The 16,337-nt window shown below is 40.6% G+C and overlaps 1 protein-coding gene across 2 annotated transcripts in view; it reads right to left on the reverse strand.

The window, feature by feature from the left end:
• The window catches only part of LOC125429347 (SAP30 binding protein), a 37,336-nt gene that overhangs the window by 2,794 nt on the left and 18,205 nt on the right, over positions 1-16,337 (reverse strand). For both annotated transcript variants that reach the window (XM_048490394.1, XM_048490393.1), the window contains 7 exons: positions 13,537-13,579; positions 8,619-8,707; positions 3,701-3,792; positions 2,673-2,733; positions 1,623-1,674; positions 1,100-1,158; positions 48-129 (listed from right to left, as the gene is read on the reverse strand). In XM_048490394.1, coding sequence (XP_048346351.1) covers positions 48-129; positions 1,100-1,158; positions 1,623-1,674; positions 2,673-2,733; positions 3,701-3,792; positions 8,619-8,707; positions 13,537-13,579 — 478 coding nt within the window. The remainder of the gene's footprint in view (positions 1-47; positions 130-1,099; positions 1,159-1,622; positions 1,675-2,672; positions 2,734-3,700; positions 3,793-8,618; positions 8,708-13,536; positions 13,580-16,337) is intronic.

The following is a 16,337-nucleotide window of genomic DNA, read 5'->3' on the forward strand; positions in this document are numbered from 1 at the left end:
ATCAAAAATAGTGTAATTCAAATTCTAGGTCAGGGTGCTTAACTTACCTCCACCTGCAGTGCTAGTTGTTGTTGTTGTCGTCGATGAAGCATTTGTTGTCCCCTTCTTAGTACCAGTCACAAACTCAATCTATAAAGGCAGAGGAAGAAATTTAACTCAATGCATCTGTGAGGCTTATTCACTGGAATTAGTATGCAACATGGTGAAAAAAGGTTAGAAATGGGATTTTTTTTACTAGCTGTATTGGAGAGGCAACTCCATTCAGGATACATGAAAACACAGTTGTTAAGAGATGGTAGATCCCTATCTTTGTAAATACACTAGACAGAGGAATTCCCTGCCCCAAAAGCATTAGTATGGTGCTACTTTTCAGGGATAAATTGTCTTTTTGTTCAGCCTAAGGCATTTTAAAAACACAAAACTAGAACAGTATACTCCTTCAAGGTGAATGCAAGAAAATTAAAGCTCCTAAAATGCATGTCTCTACATGCATAGCTTGTACTGACTATATTCTACGGACAGCAACCTAGCAACCAGAGAAGCCACAATAGTCTGATCACATACCTACAAGTCTACGGTCATGGAAGAAGAGGACTGAATCACAGCTGTGCACACATTACTGTGCAGAAAGCAGAACAAAAGGGGCAAGTTGAGTGAGTGAGACATGGAAAAGTTAGGAACAAGAATGTTTGCTGCCAGGAAAATCTCAACCACTACCTACACCAGGTGCTTTGTTAACTATCTAGGCAGCATAATCCTCCACTATTATGCCTCCACTATTTAAATCTCCTATACTCTAGGCTATACAATTGCAAGAGGCTCTGCAATGCACAGATAAAATCTTAAATCATTTTCAAAGTAACAAAAACATACTGGGACGTGATGGATTATGAAGAAATGAGCAAACAGATGTGTCCACCAAATCTCATTATAAATATGCCCCCATGTTTATCTGGAGTATCAAAACAGATTACTGTGCTTGTTGCTCTGTAGTACAGGCAACTTACATAAAAAGGACAGTGCCTAATTTCCTCATGAAAAAAAACCCTAAACCCTTGAGTTAGAACTGAGTAAAAATGAATTCTAGAATATTTTATACCTTAGTTCGCTCCTTCTTAGCCTTTTCCAACTTGTCCATTTCGATTTTCTGTGCTTTTGCTGAAAGGAGAATAAGAGGGGTAAACATGCCAAAACCTCTAATATTTTGATAAACCACCATTTTCATATTTAGATGTAGTTTATAGAATGTTTATTTTACTGTAAACTGCTTCGAGAAGGTACAGGAGGAGAAGTGCTATAAAAATGTAATAATATATAATGCATAAAACATTCCCAGTAAATTGGACAAGAATCATCACAACTGCCTCCCAGATCAGGAAGATCAAGAGTGATATAACATGTGAGAAGTTCCTGATTCTGTTAAGTCTAAGTATGCTATTTCCCAAAGGCACGTTTTGGGTTTACAACAGTTTCATTTAAAAAGTACGTTCCTTGAAGAAAGCCAGCATGCTGTTAATTATATCTAATTAAAAGATAAAATGAATGGAGTGCAAGTAAACAAAACACCTTCACCATAAATCATCATACTGAGGGGTATTTTAAAAACTCCTCATCTTAAATACCTAATGCCTCATAATAGGAATCCTCAGACCACCCGTGTGGATCAAACATGTCCTATGAGAAGTAAAAAACAAAGTCCTGTTAGATAAAGGAGGTAAATTAATAACATATTTTTAAAGTCCAGCTTTAAAAAACAAAGAGATCTACATAGAAGAGCTTATTACCCTGAAAAATAAAATCTGAAACATTCTGCCAAGAATGTGTTGCTGGACTGGAAGGGCAGGGGGATTGGTAGACCTCTTAAATTCCATCTCTTAAAAGTCCTGATGAGGTCCTGTGCTTTGGATGTTTTCATGTTCTCCACCAGCATGAAGGAGACACACCCACACATATAAAAGGAGTATACTCCTATCCAAATAGTGCACTTGCTAGCATTTTGGAACTGAACCTCGTTAGGTACAAGGGAACCAATTACTATACAGTGGAACCTCAGTTTTCATTGGTAATCCGTCTGCAAAGAATCGATGAAAACCGAAACCGATGAAAACCAAGGCAAACTTTTCCATAGGAATTAATGTAAATCCAAGTAATCTGTTTTGGGCACTCCAAAAAGCATACCAAAACCACATTTTTTGGTGAATAAACATAACGTTTAATGCTGAAAACAGTAAAAAAAACAATAACACTAGGACCAGTTTGAGAGCCAGTGGACCAATGTCGCACCAGAAAGCTGTCCAAAGAGGTCTGTTTCTGATGCCTCTTTAAGATTTGTCTGAAATGGGGCAAGACATTGTCATTAAACAAGTTGCAGACATGGCCTGCAACAGCTTTGTCCAGGTGATTTTTCTTCACAAACCCCTGCACCTTATTGCAAATCAATGAAAACCGAGGCAAACTGATGAAAACCGAGACAAATTTTTCACTGAAAAAATAGATGAAAACCAAAACCAATGAAAACCAAAGGCAATGAAAACCGAGGTTCCACTGTACTCTAGTAGATTTCATATACCAATCTAGAAGCAGTAGCTTGTTTTCACAGCCAAAATGAGAAACTGGAGTTGAGTAGGTATGATGAACCCCACGCAACCCTCCCAAGATATTTCTCTACTTACCTTGGGATAATTTGTGCCAAGTTCATCAATTGCACAAAACTGGATCAATTTCTCATAGATACTGAAAAAAAGTGATATATTTACTATTACGGTTTAACCTCAAAATTCCAATCTAACATGACTAGGTTCTGTTGACACCTATTTTAGCTGCCTCATTTCAAACTGCGAGTGGGTCGCACATGACTGGATGTTTCTCCATACAAAACCAAACAAAAACAAAGCCTGCACAGAAAAAACAGGAAACAGCCTATGGACCCACCTGCAGTCTGCAACAGTACAACATGCTTGAAGGTTTTTTCTTATAATCATTGGGTTATAGTTTCAGGGCTAGTTGAGACATGAAGTTCAATGTTGGTGATTTTGGAAAAGAGGGCGGAGTGCTGAAGAAAGTTACTCAGTATTCCATGTACCATTTAATCTATGGCCTTAGAGCCATACAAAAAAAATCAAGAGTGGGAAACATGCTCAGGAACTCCAACCATCCCAATAAGCTATAAAACTACTCCATCACCCATTCTAAATTCTCAAAGACAACACTCTCTCCCTTCTCACTTTGTGAATGATTCAATTGAACTTATAAAACATTACTCCTTAGTCATTTCTGGATGGAAGCACTTCAGAATTTCTCTTAATCTGCTGTAAGTATCCATAGTTTAATATCACATGGAGATGATTGGGAAATTCAGGGATCCAATTAGTTTGCATATTTCTATTATGCATAAAGGATTACTTTTACATGATTGCAAGTTTATGTTATGGCCCAGATGACAGCATGTTGTACCTTCTGTGACAGTGTCATCTAGGAATTGTTAACCCTGACAGGAAACAGCATCAACCCTTCAAAAATCCTGAAGTTCCACAGACATCAATAGATTTAACGTGATCCAGTTTGAGTTCTCATCACCATGTTAAGTTTTTCTGTGTAAATAAGAGGTCTAGAAACTTTAATAAAATCTTCTTGGTGGTATTGTGACACAGCTATTTTGCATTTGGCCATATGCAGTGCCGTTTTCCAAAACAACTCTTACCTGGGGTTACGAAACTCTTTCTTCCTCTGGATGATATAGTTCATGTCCATGCCTTCTTTGATCTTCCTCTCATACAGTTTCTGAATCTTGTCCTGCAGATAAAAGGGTCATGGAGTCTATAAGAAGAAGTGATAATGTTCCAGAAAGGTTCACGACATGTATTACAAACTGAAAGAGAAGTTAAGCAGCAATCCTACTTGATTTGTGAGGAACAACAGGCCAAAACAGTAGGGGCAACAGGTACATAAAGGCAATCGCAGAATGGGCAGCCTCATCCAAAGCCTGAGGAGGCTGGGGTACAAAAAACCCCGCCCTGGCTGCCTGAAAGCCCTCCATGAGGCTAAATGGACTTATGCCACCTGAAAGGATGGCACTCGCACTGCGAAAGCTCAGGTGGAAGCGGACTATAATTGGCTCCATCCCTGGGAATGCCTCCAGAATGTCCCTCCTGCACCAACACGACTGGCAGTGCCCAGTGCCACATCTGCCAGCCGGCAGCTCTAACCCTCCACCAAGGTAAGCACCCTGGGGAGGGCAAATCCGCTGGTGCAATTTCACTCTGCACCCAAAGGGCAATCCTGCCCTCATTTTGATGGGGCAGTAAGTAATATGGGAAGAGTTTGCAAAATACTGAGCAAAGAGCCACTGTGCTCACAGTATCAGGAATCTGACCCTCACCCCCTGCCCCACCCCCAATCACTATTTTCTACTGTCTGGGCTGTGGTGGAAAAATCCTTCCAGTTCCTGTCAGAGCACCAGAAACATGATAGTTTTTCTTCCTGTCAGAACTAGCAGCTTTATCATAAGGAGGACCTATTTTGTACTTTGCGCTACAATCATAGCCCTGCAGGCTTTTATACCTGTCACCCACAGGAAAGTCATTACAGAATGTACACAAAGGCTTGTTTCCTGACATACATTAAGTTCTGAGCCTCATGAAGACAGGCTGGGATGATAACGAGGAAAATAAAAATTTCTGAACTTGGGTTGCAGTATTCATTTTGCGCAGCACTTTAATAATCTTAGAGGCCCCAAATCCACAGCTGGTTAGATCTGTTGCCAAGCAAAATCTAATAAAAACACAGCTGTAAGCCAAGATAATGTAATAACAAAAGAACCTGCAATTGTTTGCAAAATTGCTAAGATGGAAGATCTTAAATTTTATTTGTGTTCAATCCATTAGCCATTAAAGAATTCTAACTGAAAATGTGTCTTGCTGTAGGATACGCACTAAGCAAGGACTCTGATTGAAAGTACCAGCTACAAGGTACTTCAATTGGAACACCAGACTCATTGCATTTTCCCCATGCCCTAATTAAAACTTACTCATTGCTCTAATTACAATTTAGCTTGTAATAGTTTTGGCTGAAAGTCTGATACACATTCAAAAGCTTGGATTGCTTCTGTATTACTGAACTTCCCCCAAACACTGACTAGAAAGGATTATTGCTCTAAAAACTATCAAAACCATGCACTCTTATTTCTAAAGAAGCCCTTGCCGAATACAGTGACACAGCACAGTTAAATGCAACTGAGATGAATTAGCCAAGTGGGTATGCCGACAGTTATCTAGCATTGAAAATGCTGACGTCTTCTTGAAGATAAGGGTAACCTTAATTAACAGCTCTACTTTCAGAGGAAAAGAATCTCAGTAGTACTCAAGGGCACAGGTATGTGGAAAACACACAGATTACAAAGGAAGGAAAAAAGGGAGCTGGCTTAATCCTTAATTCTCACATTAGAATACTGCATTTCTGAAAAGTATGTGGCCTTACACTCCAAGCTATGGAATCTTTTTGAATTAAAAAACCCTATCATGATGATAAGTGGGTGTGGCAGGAAGCACCTCTCAAATGATAAGTGGGTGTGGCAGGAAGCACCTCTCAAATGATAAGTGGGTGTGGCAGGAAGCACCTCTCAAAAACTTAAAAGAGCATATATTGCATGGTAGTGTCAAACTTGAGAGGAAGCTCAGTTCAATCCTTGTCCACTTTCTATTAGTAGATAAAAGTCACAGGATTTCACTGGAGGTAACAAAATTTTTGGCAGAGGTATTTACTGTATATACTCGCGTATCAGTCAACTTTTTCAGCACAGTTTTTGTGCCGAAAAAGCCCTCCTCGACTTATACACGAGCCACCCACCCACCCACTGCCGCCGCCTGTCATTCCCCTCACTGATCCACTCATCTTTTTCTTACCCCGGCCAGCTCTGAGGCTTGGCTCCATGGAAACTGCTGCTTTAGCAGGATGTCTGTATCATTCTCTTAAAAGGGCAATGCTCCAAAGATTGCTTAAGACACCCTGCCTGAGCGGCAGCTTCCCTGGAGCCAAGCCTCAGAGCGGCCGGGAAAAGGAAAAGTCAAGCCTCAGAGTCGGAAAGGAAAAGATGAGTGGCTGAGTGAGTGAGTGAGTAAGGGGAAGGCCGGGCAGTGGTGGGGCGGTGGGCAGGAACCTGCTGGGCGCCCCACATGCTTGCGCCCAGCGTCATGGGTGGCCCTGGCTCTTCTTTGCCCCCGCCTGCTCTGGCATTTCCTTGCTTACAAGCAAGGTTTTCTTGCTTGCAAGCAAGGAAACCCCAAAAGCAGGTGAATGCTCTGTCTGGCAAGCAAGGAAACGCCAGAGCAGCCAAGGGCTGGAACTGCTGTAGGGATCCGGGAGGCGGCGGCGGGGAGCAATCCAGTGGAGAGCAGGCGCCCAGGCTCTTCCCTGCCCCCACCTGCTTTGGAGTTACCATCCTAGACTTATACACGAGTCAATAAGTTTTCCCAGTTTTTGGTGGTAAAATTAGGTGCCTCGACTTATACACCGGCCAACTTATACACGAGTATACACAGTAGATTGAAAACCCAGAGAACCTTGGATGCTGATTCTTAGTCTAAATCGTTCTGTATTAATAGTTTGTTTCATGTGCAAGTTCAATAATATTTTATTTGCTGTTCGGCCATTCAACTGGTATTGTATTTTACAATTTGTACATGGTTATTTTTATTTTTTGGGTCTGTGTGTGTATAAAGCATGCTGAGATTTAACTTGGCTTACCATTACTTTACTGCATAAATAACTATTCTATAAGCCTCCCTTGCAATTATTACTCACCACTACGCTATCCACACTTGCCCAGCACAGTTAACCCCCTTCCTACCCCAACCTTTCCTAACTCAGATACCAAAGACACTTCCCATTATCTGTCAGTGCTCCAGGATCTGACTGATAAGCACCTGCAAATCTGCTCCACAACTATCCATACAATCTTTTTCTTCCAGACACACTAGATAAGATCAGCTACTACATTTAGCTCTTGATGAAGATTCAGAACCAAGACCACTGCCAGCCATTCTGAACCTTGAAAACACCATCGGGCGTCTTGTTGCACCTTATTTATTTATTACCTTAAAGACTTAACAACATTTTATTCCAATGTAAGCTTTCATGAGCGAGTGTCCATTTCTTCAGATACTCAATTCCATGAAAGCTTATATTGTGTTAGTCTTTAAGGTACCACACAATTAAAAAAAAACAAAACATAGCTCCTGATAAGAATTCAATTGTTTGAAAACAAACACTGCTAATAATTCCACAACAGAATGAAGGCAGTGACTTGGCTGCTTCTGCACATGGAAGTATTTCAACACAAGGAGTACAAATTTCCCTCAGAATAGCTACTGTACATACTCATGTATAAGCCGACCCGAATATAAGCCGAGGCACCTAATTTTACCACAAAAAACTGGGAAAACTTATTGACTTGAGTATGCAGCAACTACTGGTAAATTTCTAGATATACCGATACTTGTATTCAGCAATGCTTGGGCACAGCAGGAGGGCATGACCAAGCACGGGTAAGACTGTAAAGGCTACATCATTGGTAACAGCCCTGGAGAAGAGCAGCCGCATCTGACATTCATCTGACAAGGATGCAGTGTGCCGCAGGTACCAGCACACAGAAGCGGGCAGGTTCTTGCCCAGTACGGCACAGACAACACAGAGGCTGCCGGCGTGCAGGAGAAAAGAAGAGCGGTGATATCAGCAATCATCGGACCACCCACAGAGGCTGCAGGCACCCGCAGATGAGCGGGAGAGACCGGAGAATACCTGCACTGCACCGGAGAACAGGTAAGTGGGTCCCTCAGTTGAGTATAAGCCGAGGGGGGCTTTTCCAGCATTAAAAATGTGCTGAAAAAGTCGGCTTATGCACGAGTATATACAGTATTCCTTTTTCTTCTCCCATTACTTATTTGATCTACTGTCCATTTTTTGCCATAACAATCTAAGGTCTTAAGATATGTATCTACTTGACTGGTTATGCTTTTCTGGGAATCCAACTTGGATTTGCTGTTCCTATACATTAAAAGGATTTGGGGGTGCATTTCATGCTGCTGCAGATGAGGGGAAATGAAAAAGTTGTTTAGTTCGGGGAAAATCTTGTTCCTGCAAAAACACTAGCTTGGATCCAAAGAACTGAAATTTCAGTGTAAGGCGAGGGTAAGAGAAAGTCATGTCTTCTTACATCAGGACTTAAGGCAAGATGAATAAAAAACAAAGTATGTTAACTTCCTGACATTCTGAAATCATGTTTCTCATTCATCGTTACTGCTAAATATTTGGAAGCCTTGGTTGCTACAGTGTTATTATGGAACAATCTTTACATATTTTACGGTAAGTTTTGGGGGAAAATCAAAAGGAAGTTAATGCAGTCAAAGCATTGTAAGTAATTCAGCTGCCCTTTCAAAAAGCCAATTCAGCTGGGATCATCTGCAAGTTCAAGTGCCATTAGCAAGGCTGCCTGGAGCAAGAGCAGTTAAAGATTTTGTGTTCAACTGAAATTTGTGTTCAATTCATAGAACACTGTTAAGACAGTGACCAAATACAAAATCTTCCAGATTTGGTAAGAAACAAAATCAAATGAAGCAGCTCACCTGTAAGTGGTTGGAACATCTTCCTGTAGGTTCTGGAGGGATTTTGATCTCATCAGGAGACATGTTTCGCACTCGCTCAGAGAATGAGGCTGAAAATGGACAGAAGACCATTAGAACAGTTTGAACTATTTGACTCACACGCAAAGATAGAATATTTATAACTATATGCAAACATCTTCCTTATAGGTACCATTTATTTTCAAGGAATACTATTGGCACATTGGGTAGTGTGATCAGGACCTGCAGGGCCCCCTCACAAATCCTCTCCTGTTTCTCTTCTCTGGCAGCCCCCATAGCCTCCAATTTTCCTGCTTCCATCCCACTCACCAGTCAACCAACCTTTATCTGCCCTCCCATCCTCAGCTTTTTCTGCTTTCCTATCCAATGGCTTTTCCCTGGGAAAACTGAGCTGTGCAGTGCCCAGTAGCTGCTGGACTGGGCCCTGCTGCCCAGTAGCACAGTGGGGAACCTGCAGGGACTTGAAGAGGGACACTTCAATTTCCCCTAAATATCCCTCCCTGCTTTTTCTTTTCTTCCTCCTGGCAGTCCCCAAAACCTCAACTTTCTCTGTTTTCTTTTCACCCTATCATTTATCTGCCCTCCAACTTCAGCTATATTTATTATTATTTAATGCATTTCCATCCTGCCTTGTTCCAAAATGAGAACCCAAAGGAGCTTAAAAAATTCTCCTCTCTTCCATTTTATCTTCACAATAATCCTGCGAGGTAAATTAGTCTGAGAATGTTTAATTGGCCCAAAAGCACATAGTAAGCTTTCACAGCAGTGGCAATTTGAACTCGGATCTTCCAGATCTTAGTCTGAAACCTAATGAATACACCACAGTGTTTTTGTGGGTTAGCTGTTGTTGCAAAATAGGAAGCAGTCAGTGTTGGGAGAGTCATGCAAGTCATGTGCGCCTGGCTGCTACAGCTAGCCCCAGATTAGCCCCCATACCCCCACCACCTCTCCAGAACACAGGTAAGTCTGTTGCCTGCTGTGTGGGGATTTAACGTTCCCCATACAATATTTTTAGGTGTTTAGATTTTTCTGCAAACCGGGGAGCGGGGGGGGTGCCCTCTCAAGATTGCAGAACTACCTGATTTATGTCAGCATGGCCCTGATCTATGCATTTACGTGCCTGCAGATTAAACCACACAAGAATACTAGAATAAAGTTATTTCTCACAGTAGACTGAACCTGACTGAAAGTGACTAAGATCACTTAGTGAGATGAGAGCTGAACTTGTGACCTCCCAGACTGTGGCTTATTCTCTCAGCCACTGCAGTGTACAAGCTGCCATCACCCATTTCCAGTTAATATTAAAAAGTTTTGATGCTTAAATTTGGTAGCAGGAGAGGTCAAAACCAAACAGAATCTTTAGGGTGAAGATATTTGTTGTGAAGAGAAGACACGAGTACTCCACCCCCACTTTTAGATTTGACAGTAATTTGGGTTTCTCCCCTCCCTCCCACATCAGGCTGTTCCATCAGGATGTTGTTTGGAATAAAATCCTCTAGCAGCCACAAGTAACAAAGAGATGTCCTTTGGCATTTCCAGAGAATGCACTTCTATGAAGAATAGAACTCTTGCCAATGTGCCCCAAGAAACACTCAGTCTGGCTTCCAGTTCCTTGACAACAAACCACAGGCTTGTTATAGGTTGCAAAGCAAGCAACGTGAGGGTCGGAACCATGTCCAATCAAGAATGTCAAAAAAGTGCAGAAAAAAGGCAGGAAACAAAAGTGTTCAGTTTTAACAAGAGGCACAAAAGTAACATGTCTCAGAAATGACCTTTTCAACTAGGTAACAAGGACTTCCATAATCATCCTTAATTTTGTTTAATCATTTGATTCTGCATCATCTCCACTCTCATGGATGCTTTCTAAATATTTGGAGTAAAAGGGCCTCTGAGAGCAAAGAAGTAGCTGTCTCATTGTTCTATTTACTAATGGAATGAGAGAACCCTGAGAAAGAAAAAACCACCACAGACATGGACATTAACAGCCTATCCTTGAAAACAACACAGAAATACAGTGGAACCTCGGTTTTCACCGGTAATCGGTCTGGCGACTATCAGTGAAAACCGAAACCAATGAAAACGGAGGCTACGCTGTCTGCGCAGGCACAACGCAAACAGCGCAGCGAATTTACACAAAAGTCTCAAGCCGCCAAAATCCGAGGTGACCAACGAAATCCGAGGTAAAAAATGGCTGGCAACAATCGGCAAAAAACGATGCCGCCAAAAACTGAGGTTCCATTGTAGCATGTTGGAGGGACGTCAAACATTTAGACATTACTCAGGTGCTATTTGGTTTCGACTTCCCTCTCCAAATCCGCCTGCATGATCAAAGAACAAGCTTCAAAGAAATATCAAGCATGTGGAAGAACTTAGACAACATGACTAGTAGTTTATAGTAAGTGCCAAAGTACAATGCTGAGAAAAAAGCTGTATAGGAAAAAAAGATGTGGGTTGGGGCCCTAAGAACCACCTTGGTCCTCTGCTCTTCTCCTTTCCTACAGCAATCCTGCATCTCTGCTGAAGATACAAACCCAAGCCACTCCTGAGAGCCAGAAACCCTTATGGATGACACTGGATGTCGCATAGCTGTAACTGGGGGAAGAGGGAAATCCTTGGAAATAACAGAAGTGCCTTGTTGGGAGCGGGAACAGGATTGATCATGTTTTCCTTTATTCCAATCTCACATTGAGGGTTAGATTTTTCGTTTTATTTAGTTGGAATCTGTTTTATGTATGACAGCCATTTAACTGATGATGAACAGCACCATCCTAAGCAGAGTTGCACTCTAAGTCCATTAGAAAGGTTTAATGGTGCACTGAAATTCATTTACAGCTAAGTATAAATCAAGACAGTTGGCCGTCTTGAGTCTCAGACCACTAATGACAATGTAAAGTGTTGCAACAGAATTATATGGATCTATTACATCAGGTCTCCGACCAGGGACGTAGGTAGGGGGAGAGGGGGTTCTCGGGTTCAAACCCCTCCCGTTACATGTCCGGCTTGCTTGAAACAATGCATGGAATGGAGCAGCCAGAAAGCCTTCAGTCACCGAACCCACCCCATAAAAAATCTATACCTACATCACTATCTCCGACCCTTCTTTCCATAATAAGCAAATGCTGTTAGTGTCTGACATTAGAGTATGTTTCTAGCCATTTCGTGAATTCTGCAACTATTATTTCTGCAAAGATTAAAATCAGACATAGGTTAGGGGAATAACTCCGGCTGCAGCTTTGACTGGATTTGTGTGAACTGGCTTCTAGCCTGAACAATGCCACAGAGGGAATGCAGGAAGCTGACTCTCAGGATGATTCACCATTATAGACACACCCAGCCACTGCCTCGTGAAGTAAATAATTATTCATACCTTAGAGCTATGGTCTGACTAAGAATTGATTAAGGCAATAGAGACCGCAAAGAATACAACTGCATGAATAAGCTGGGGCTAAACTGTAATTAGGAATGCATCACTGGTATACTGCAAGATCAGCAGAATAAGAAATCAACTCTAACCCGTTTAGACCTTTTTGTCCACACACCATAGACATATTTGTCCACACACCATATCTCTTTCTCTGTTAACAGAACATTTTACATAACACTGCCTGTCAACTTGCAAGACAGTGTATGATACTGTACCATTTTTCAATTGTTATCGCAGAACAAAACCTTCAGTCTTATTTCCACCACTCAATGGTTTCTCGTGTTACAGTTTAATTCAATGTCACAGGTCTACTGTTGAATATTTTATATTGCAACTACATTTTTAAAAGAAAGAACATGATAAAGAGTACATCTTTTCAAAAAACGGAATAATCAGTTTATACTGTGTTTGGATGAAGTACCTGACAACTAAGTGTAAAGAAGTACTCTGAGAAGTGTTATTAAAAACCCATATAAACCCAAGAAAGAGCATCAGTTTTAAAAAGCTGATTTTCCTTAATTCCCAAACAGTTTTAGTCCTCTGGCTAGAATCATGGGCATTCATGGTTTACTGGCAACTGAGAGAATTGAACAGAAAAAAACGGTAGAATCACCAACATGCCACTGAATCAGCCAACTTGGAAAGGTCACTGTAGTTAATTGACTTCTGTTTGAGAATGCCAAACAAGATCAGCATATTTCTGATACTGTGCGCATTCCAAATTTTCACTAAAATAGGGCTCATGGTGGCACCCAAATATGAAAAATCACATTACTAAATTGAAATAAGCACATGATACAAAATATAAACATCGCAGCGGTCTAAAAGAAAACCTTAAAATAGCATGAATAGTCAGTAGTGTTAAAATCACAGAAAGGATTTAATAAGTGAGAGAAAGTTTACAGCTTAGATAAAGTGTTTTCTTCAGGGCTAATCTTGAACATCATCTCTCAGTATTACATAAAAATGTAAATAAATGTAAATATTCAAAAAACAGCAATGTTGGGATTTATCTAGTTTCAAAAATCTGAGGGTTAATTATACTTATGACGAAGGCTGTCAAGCATATAATTATATTGTGCTAAACTGACAGTGAGAGGGAGGCATGTTCTAGACATACTTCTGCCCCCTTTGATACAAGGCCCGCTTTTTCACATGCTTTGATAAAATGATGCAAAGATTTTCCCCGGGGTACGTTTGTGTGTGTGTACATGAGAGAGCTGAGGCTTTCGCGCATTTGGATGGCATCTCTTGCAGAGGAATGGAACCACTGTACAAATACGGACTACCTTCTTTTAGGTGGCATTATTTGCAATGGAAAAATAAGCTATTGATGGCCAGCCCCATAGCTACTTTTACTGTGAAAAAACAAATCTCCTGACATTTGACATAGTACTACTATATGTACAGATGCCAAAAGAGGAAGACATGTCAATGTAAACAAGAGCCCACATACTATAGTTTGTTTATACTCACCAACTAGTTCCTGAGGATCTCTTTTCTCCACTTCTGAAAAGTCCTAAGCAGAGAGGAAACAAATATTGGTATAAATATTAGGCATACACTACATAATCATATGACACAAAACGATTTTTAATACCTACCTCACTCTTACAGCAACTTTATAGCACATGTCATTAAGCTGCAACCAAAGGGATAATTTTCAGAAGAGCGCCCTATTTCTACTAAATTATAGATCATCCTACCTCTGAAATGCAACTAGTTATATTATTCATGGAGAACACGTAGAAACTGTCCTCAACAACTGTAGTCTCAAAGATACCACCTGAGATAGCTGTGTAAGGTCCTCTGACCTTATTTTCTTAAAAAATGATTTATTTGAAAGTTAAACAAATTTCTACCAAATAAGGCGCTACAGTTCAAAGCACAAATGATCTTCCATACACATTATGGTCATACATACCCATTAACCAAAAGTGACTGTGATGCTCCAAACTATTACTGTTAAGAAGCTATATCTATATTTTTTGGTTGCTTGAACAGTATATATGTTCATCAGAGGTGAATAACATAGGAACTATTTATTTGTTCAGTATGTATTTATACCCCACCTCACATTAACATCTTTATGCAGCTCACATAAGTTAAAAACAATAAAAAACCACAAAAAAGCATAATCAATAAAATATAACAATTAAAGCCATAATAAAATAGCCTTTAAAAACCCCACCTCCACTCCCACACACCCCTAGAGGGATGTTTTCAGGGAGGCTAATCAAATGCCTAGGTGAAGAGGAAGGTCCTCATCATGTCCCTAAACACATAAAGGGCAGGTGCATGGCGAATCTCTGAGGGGAGACTATTGCAGACAAATGAATTTGAAAAGTGGTATGGATGAGGACCAATCACCTTACTTCTTCTCATACAGATTCATAGTGACATTCCCTAACATCACATCTTCAGTACTGAGAGATGTCATTCTGCATTTTCAGAGATGGTATCTTGAAAGGAAAGGATTAACTCAGGACACTTCCGTGGTACCTTGCCAAGGCAGTGTGTGAGAAGCCAAAAGTCTTAAAGGGAAGGGGAAAACAAGGCAAACGAAGAGAAAGGGGAAGCCTAAAGGACACGAAGTGCTTATAAAACTAATGCCAAACAAAAGGGCCAAATGTTAGAAGCAGCAGTGGCGGCAGTCTGGCTCCATGTTCTTTCTCCAGCAAGGCTTTGGGGATCTGCCAACATTCAACAAGAATACCTATAGCTCACCCCCACAGTGAAACTATTCATTCAAATTGAAATAGGCAAAATGCTGCCTATTTGTTGCCAAGCAATGTAACTGGGCTACCATGCTTCCTTTTTTTTTCCATATAGGCAAACCAGGGGCTTTTAAGGGAGCCAAAGGTCTTCCTGCATTATGATTCCCTATCAACAGCCAACATTTTCAAATCAAGTGGCCTTTGATTAACTTTAACCAGTAAGCCAGGCTTGCACTCAACTCTACTGATCATGTCATGAAAGGCAAATATTCCAGAATCACAGAGCAGAGGCTATCCAGGTAGAAAGTAAAATGGAGGCTCAATGGGTGACCTTGGGCCAGTCACTCACTTTGTCTCCTATCACGTAGAGTTGTTGTGATGACAAAATGAAGGAAAGGGAAATGATGTAAAATAGTCTGGGTGCCCACTAGGGAGAAAGGTGGGACCCAAAAATGCAAATAAATAAAATAACCTGTGACTATTTTGCATAAATATGTCAATAGCTTGAACCAAACAACAAGTCTCTCATTACATTCAGATGTTCGCACAGCTATATTATTGATTCCTAGACATGTTATTTCACAAGTGTTTACCAGTGGCTTACTGCCAAATGGCAGAACTGTCAGCTAAGAATCTTACTTTTATCTTAATTAAACTTTTACAGATAGGAGCACTATATGAGAAAGTTCTTTCATGGAAAAATGACACCCCTGAAAGCCAGAGACCAACTGTTCACCTCAATATTGCTTTTAAAATATTTTAGAGCACTGAAAATAAGAGAGACCTCATGTCTTTCCACAATGGCAGAATCACACACTCCTACATTCATAGTTTGAGGGTTACAAAATCTAGTATGCCAACTTTGGTTTACACACCTACAAGCTTTTCAGATGCACTGTATTTTTAGGGAGGTATAGAAGAATTCAATTGTTAGAAATGTCTCATTCATCCCTCTTTGGTGGAAGCTATTCTACATTATGTTCAGCCAGTGGAAAATGAGAAAAAAGGCACAGTATTTCCCTTGCAATCCCAGTTTTCACACTGCTTTTCTAAATCTACAAAGAAAAATTACCCAATGTAGTCTTTAGCAACTTCAGGGCATATCAAAGTTAGCTCATCAGACAATGAAGTCAACAGGCCCTCCCTCCTAAGCAATCAGCCATCAAAAGGCTCTCCTTGCCCAGAGGACACAAATTCTGCTTACTGCAAAACTTCATGACTGAACCAGCTCCACGCATGGGAAAGCTTCTCACTAATACATAAAATCACTTAAGAACGCTTAAGTACATAGTCTTGAAATCAGAGGCCATAAAACTCCCATGTGCCATTTTATAAATTCAAAACATTTATACAGTAATTACCAGATTGTATATGTGATACTTTCCTCTCTCCAAAGAGAAACCACGGATGTGGCATGCGTCATGCAATTTGCGCTTTGAAAAAAATCTATACTTTTGCTCCTTCAAATGGCTAATAAGCTGCTTGTTGACTGTGTACGAAGTACTGCAGACAGATGAGGCAGCAGTCTCATTCACTGTTCCTCATAACAGTGTAATTATT

Source organism: Sphaerodactylus townsendi, linkage group LG03 (genome assembly GCF_021028975.2).
Source record: "Sphaerodactylus townsendi isolate TG3544 linkage group LG03, MPM_Stown_v2.3, whole genome shotgun sequence".
Classification (NCBI taxonomy): Eukaryota; Metazoa; Chordata; class Lepidosauria; order Squamata; family Sphaerodactylidae; genus Sphaerodactylus; species Sphaerodactylus townsendi.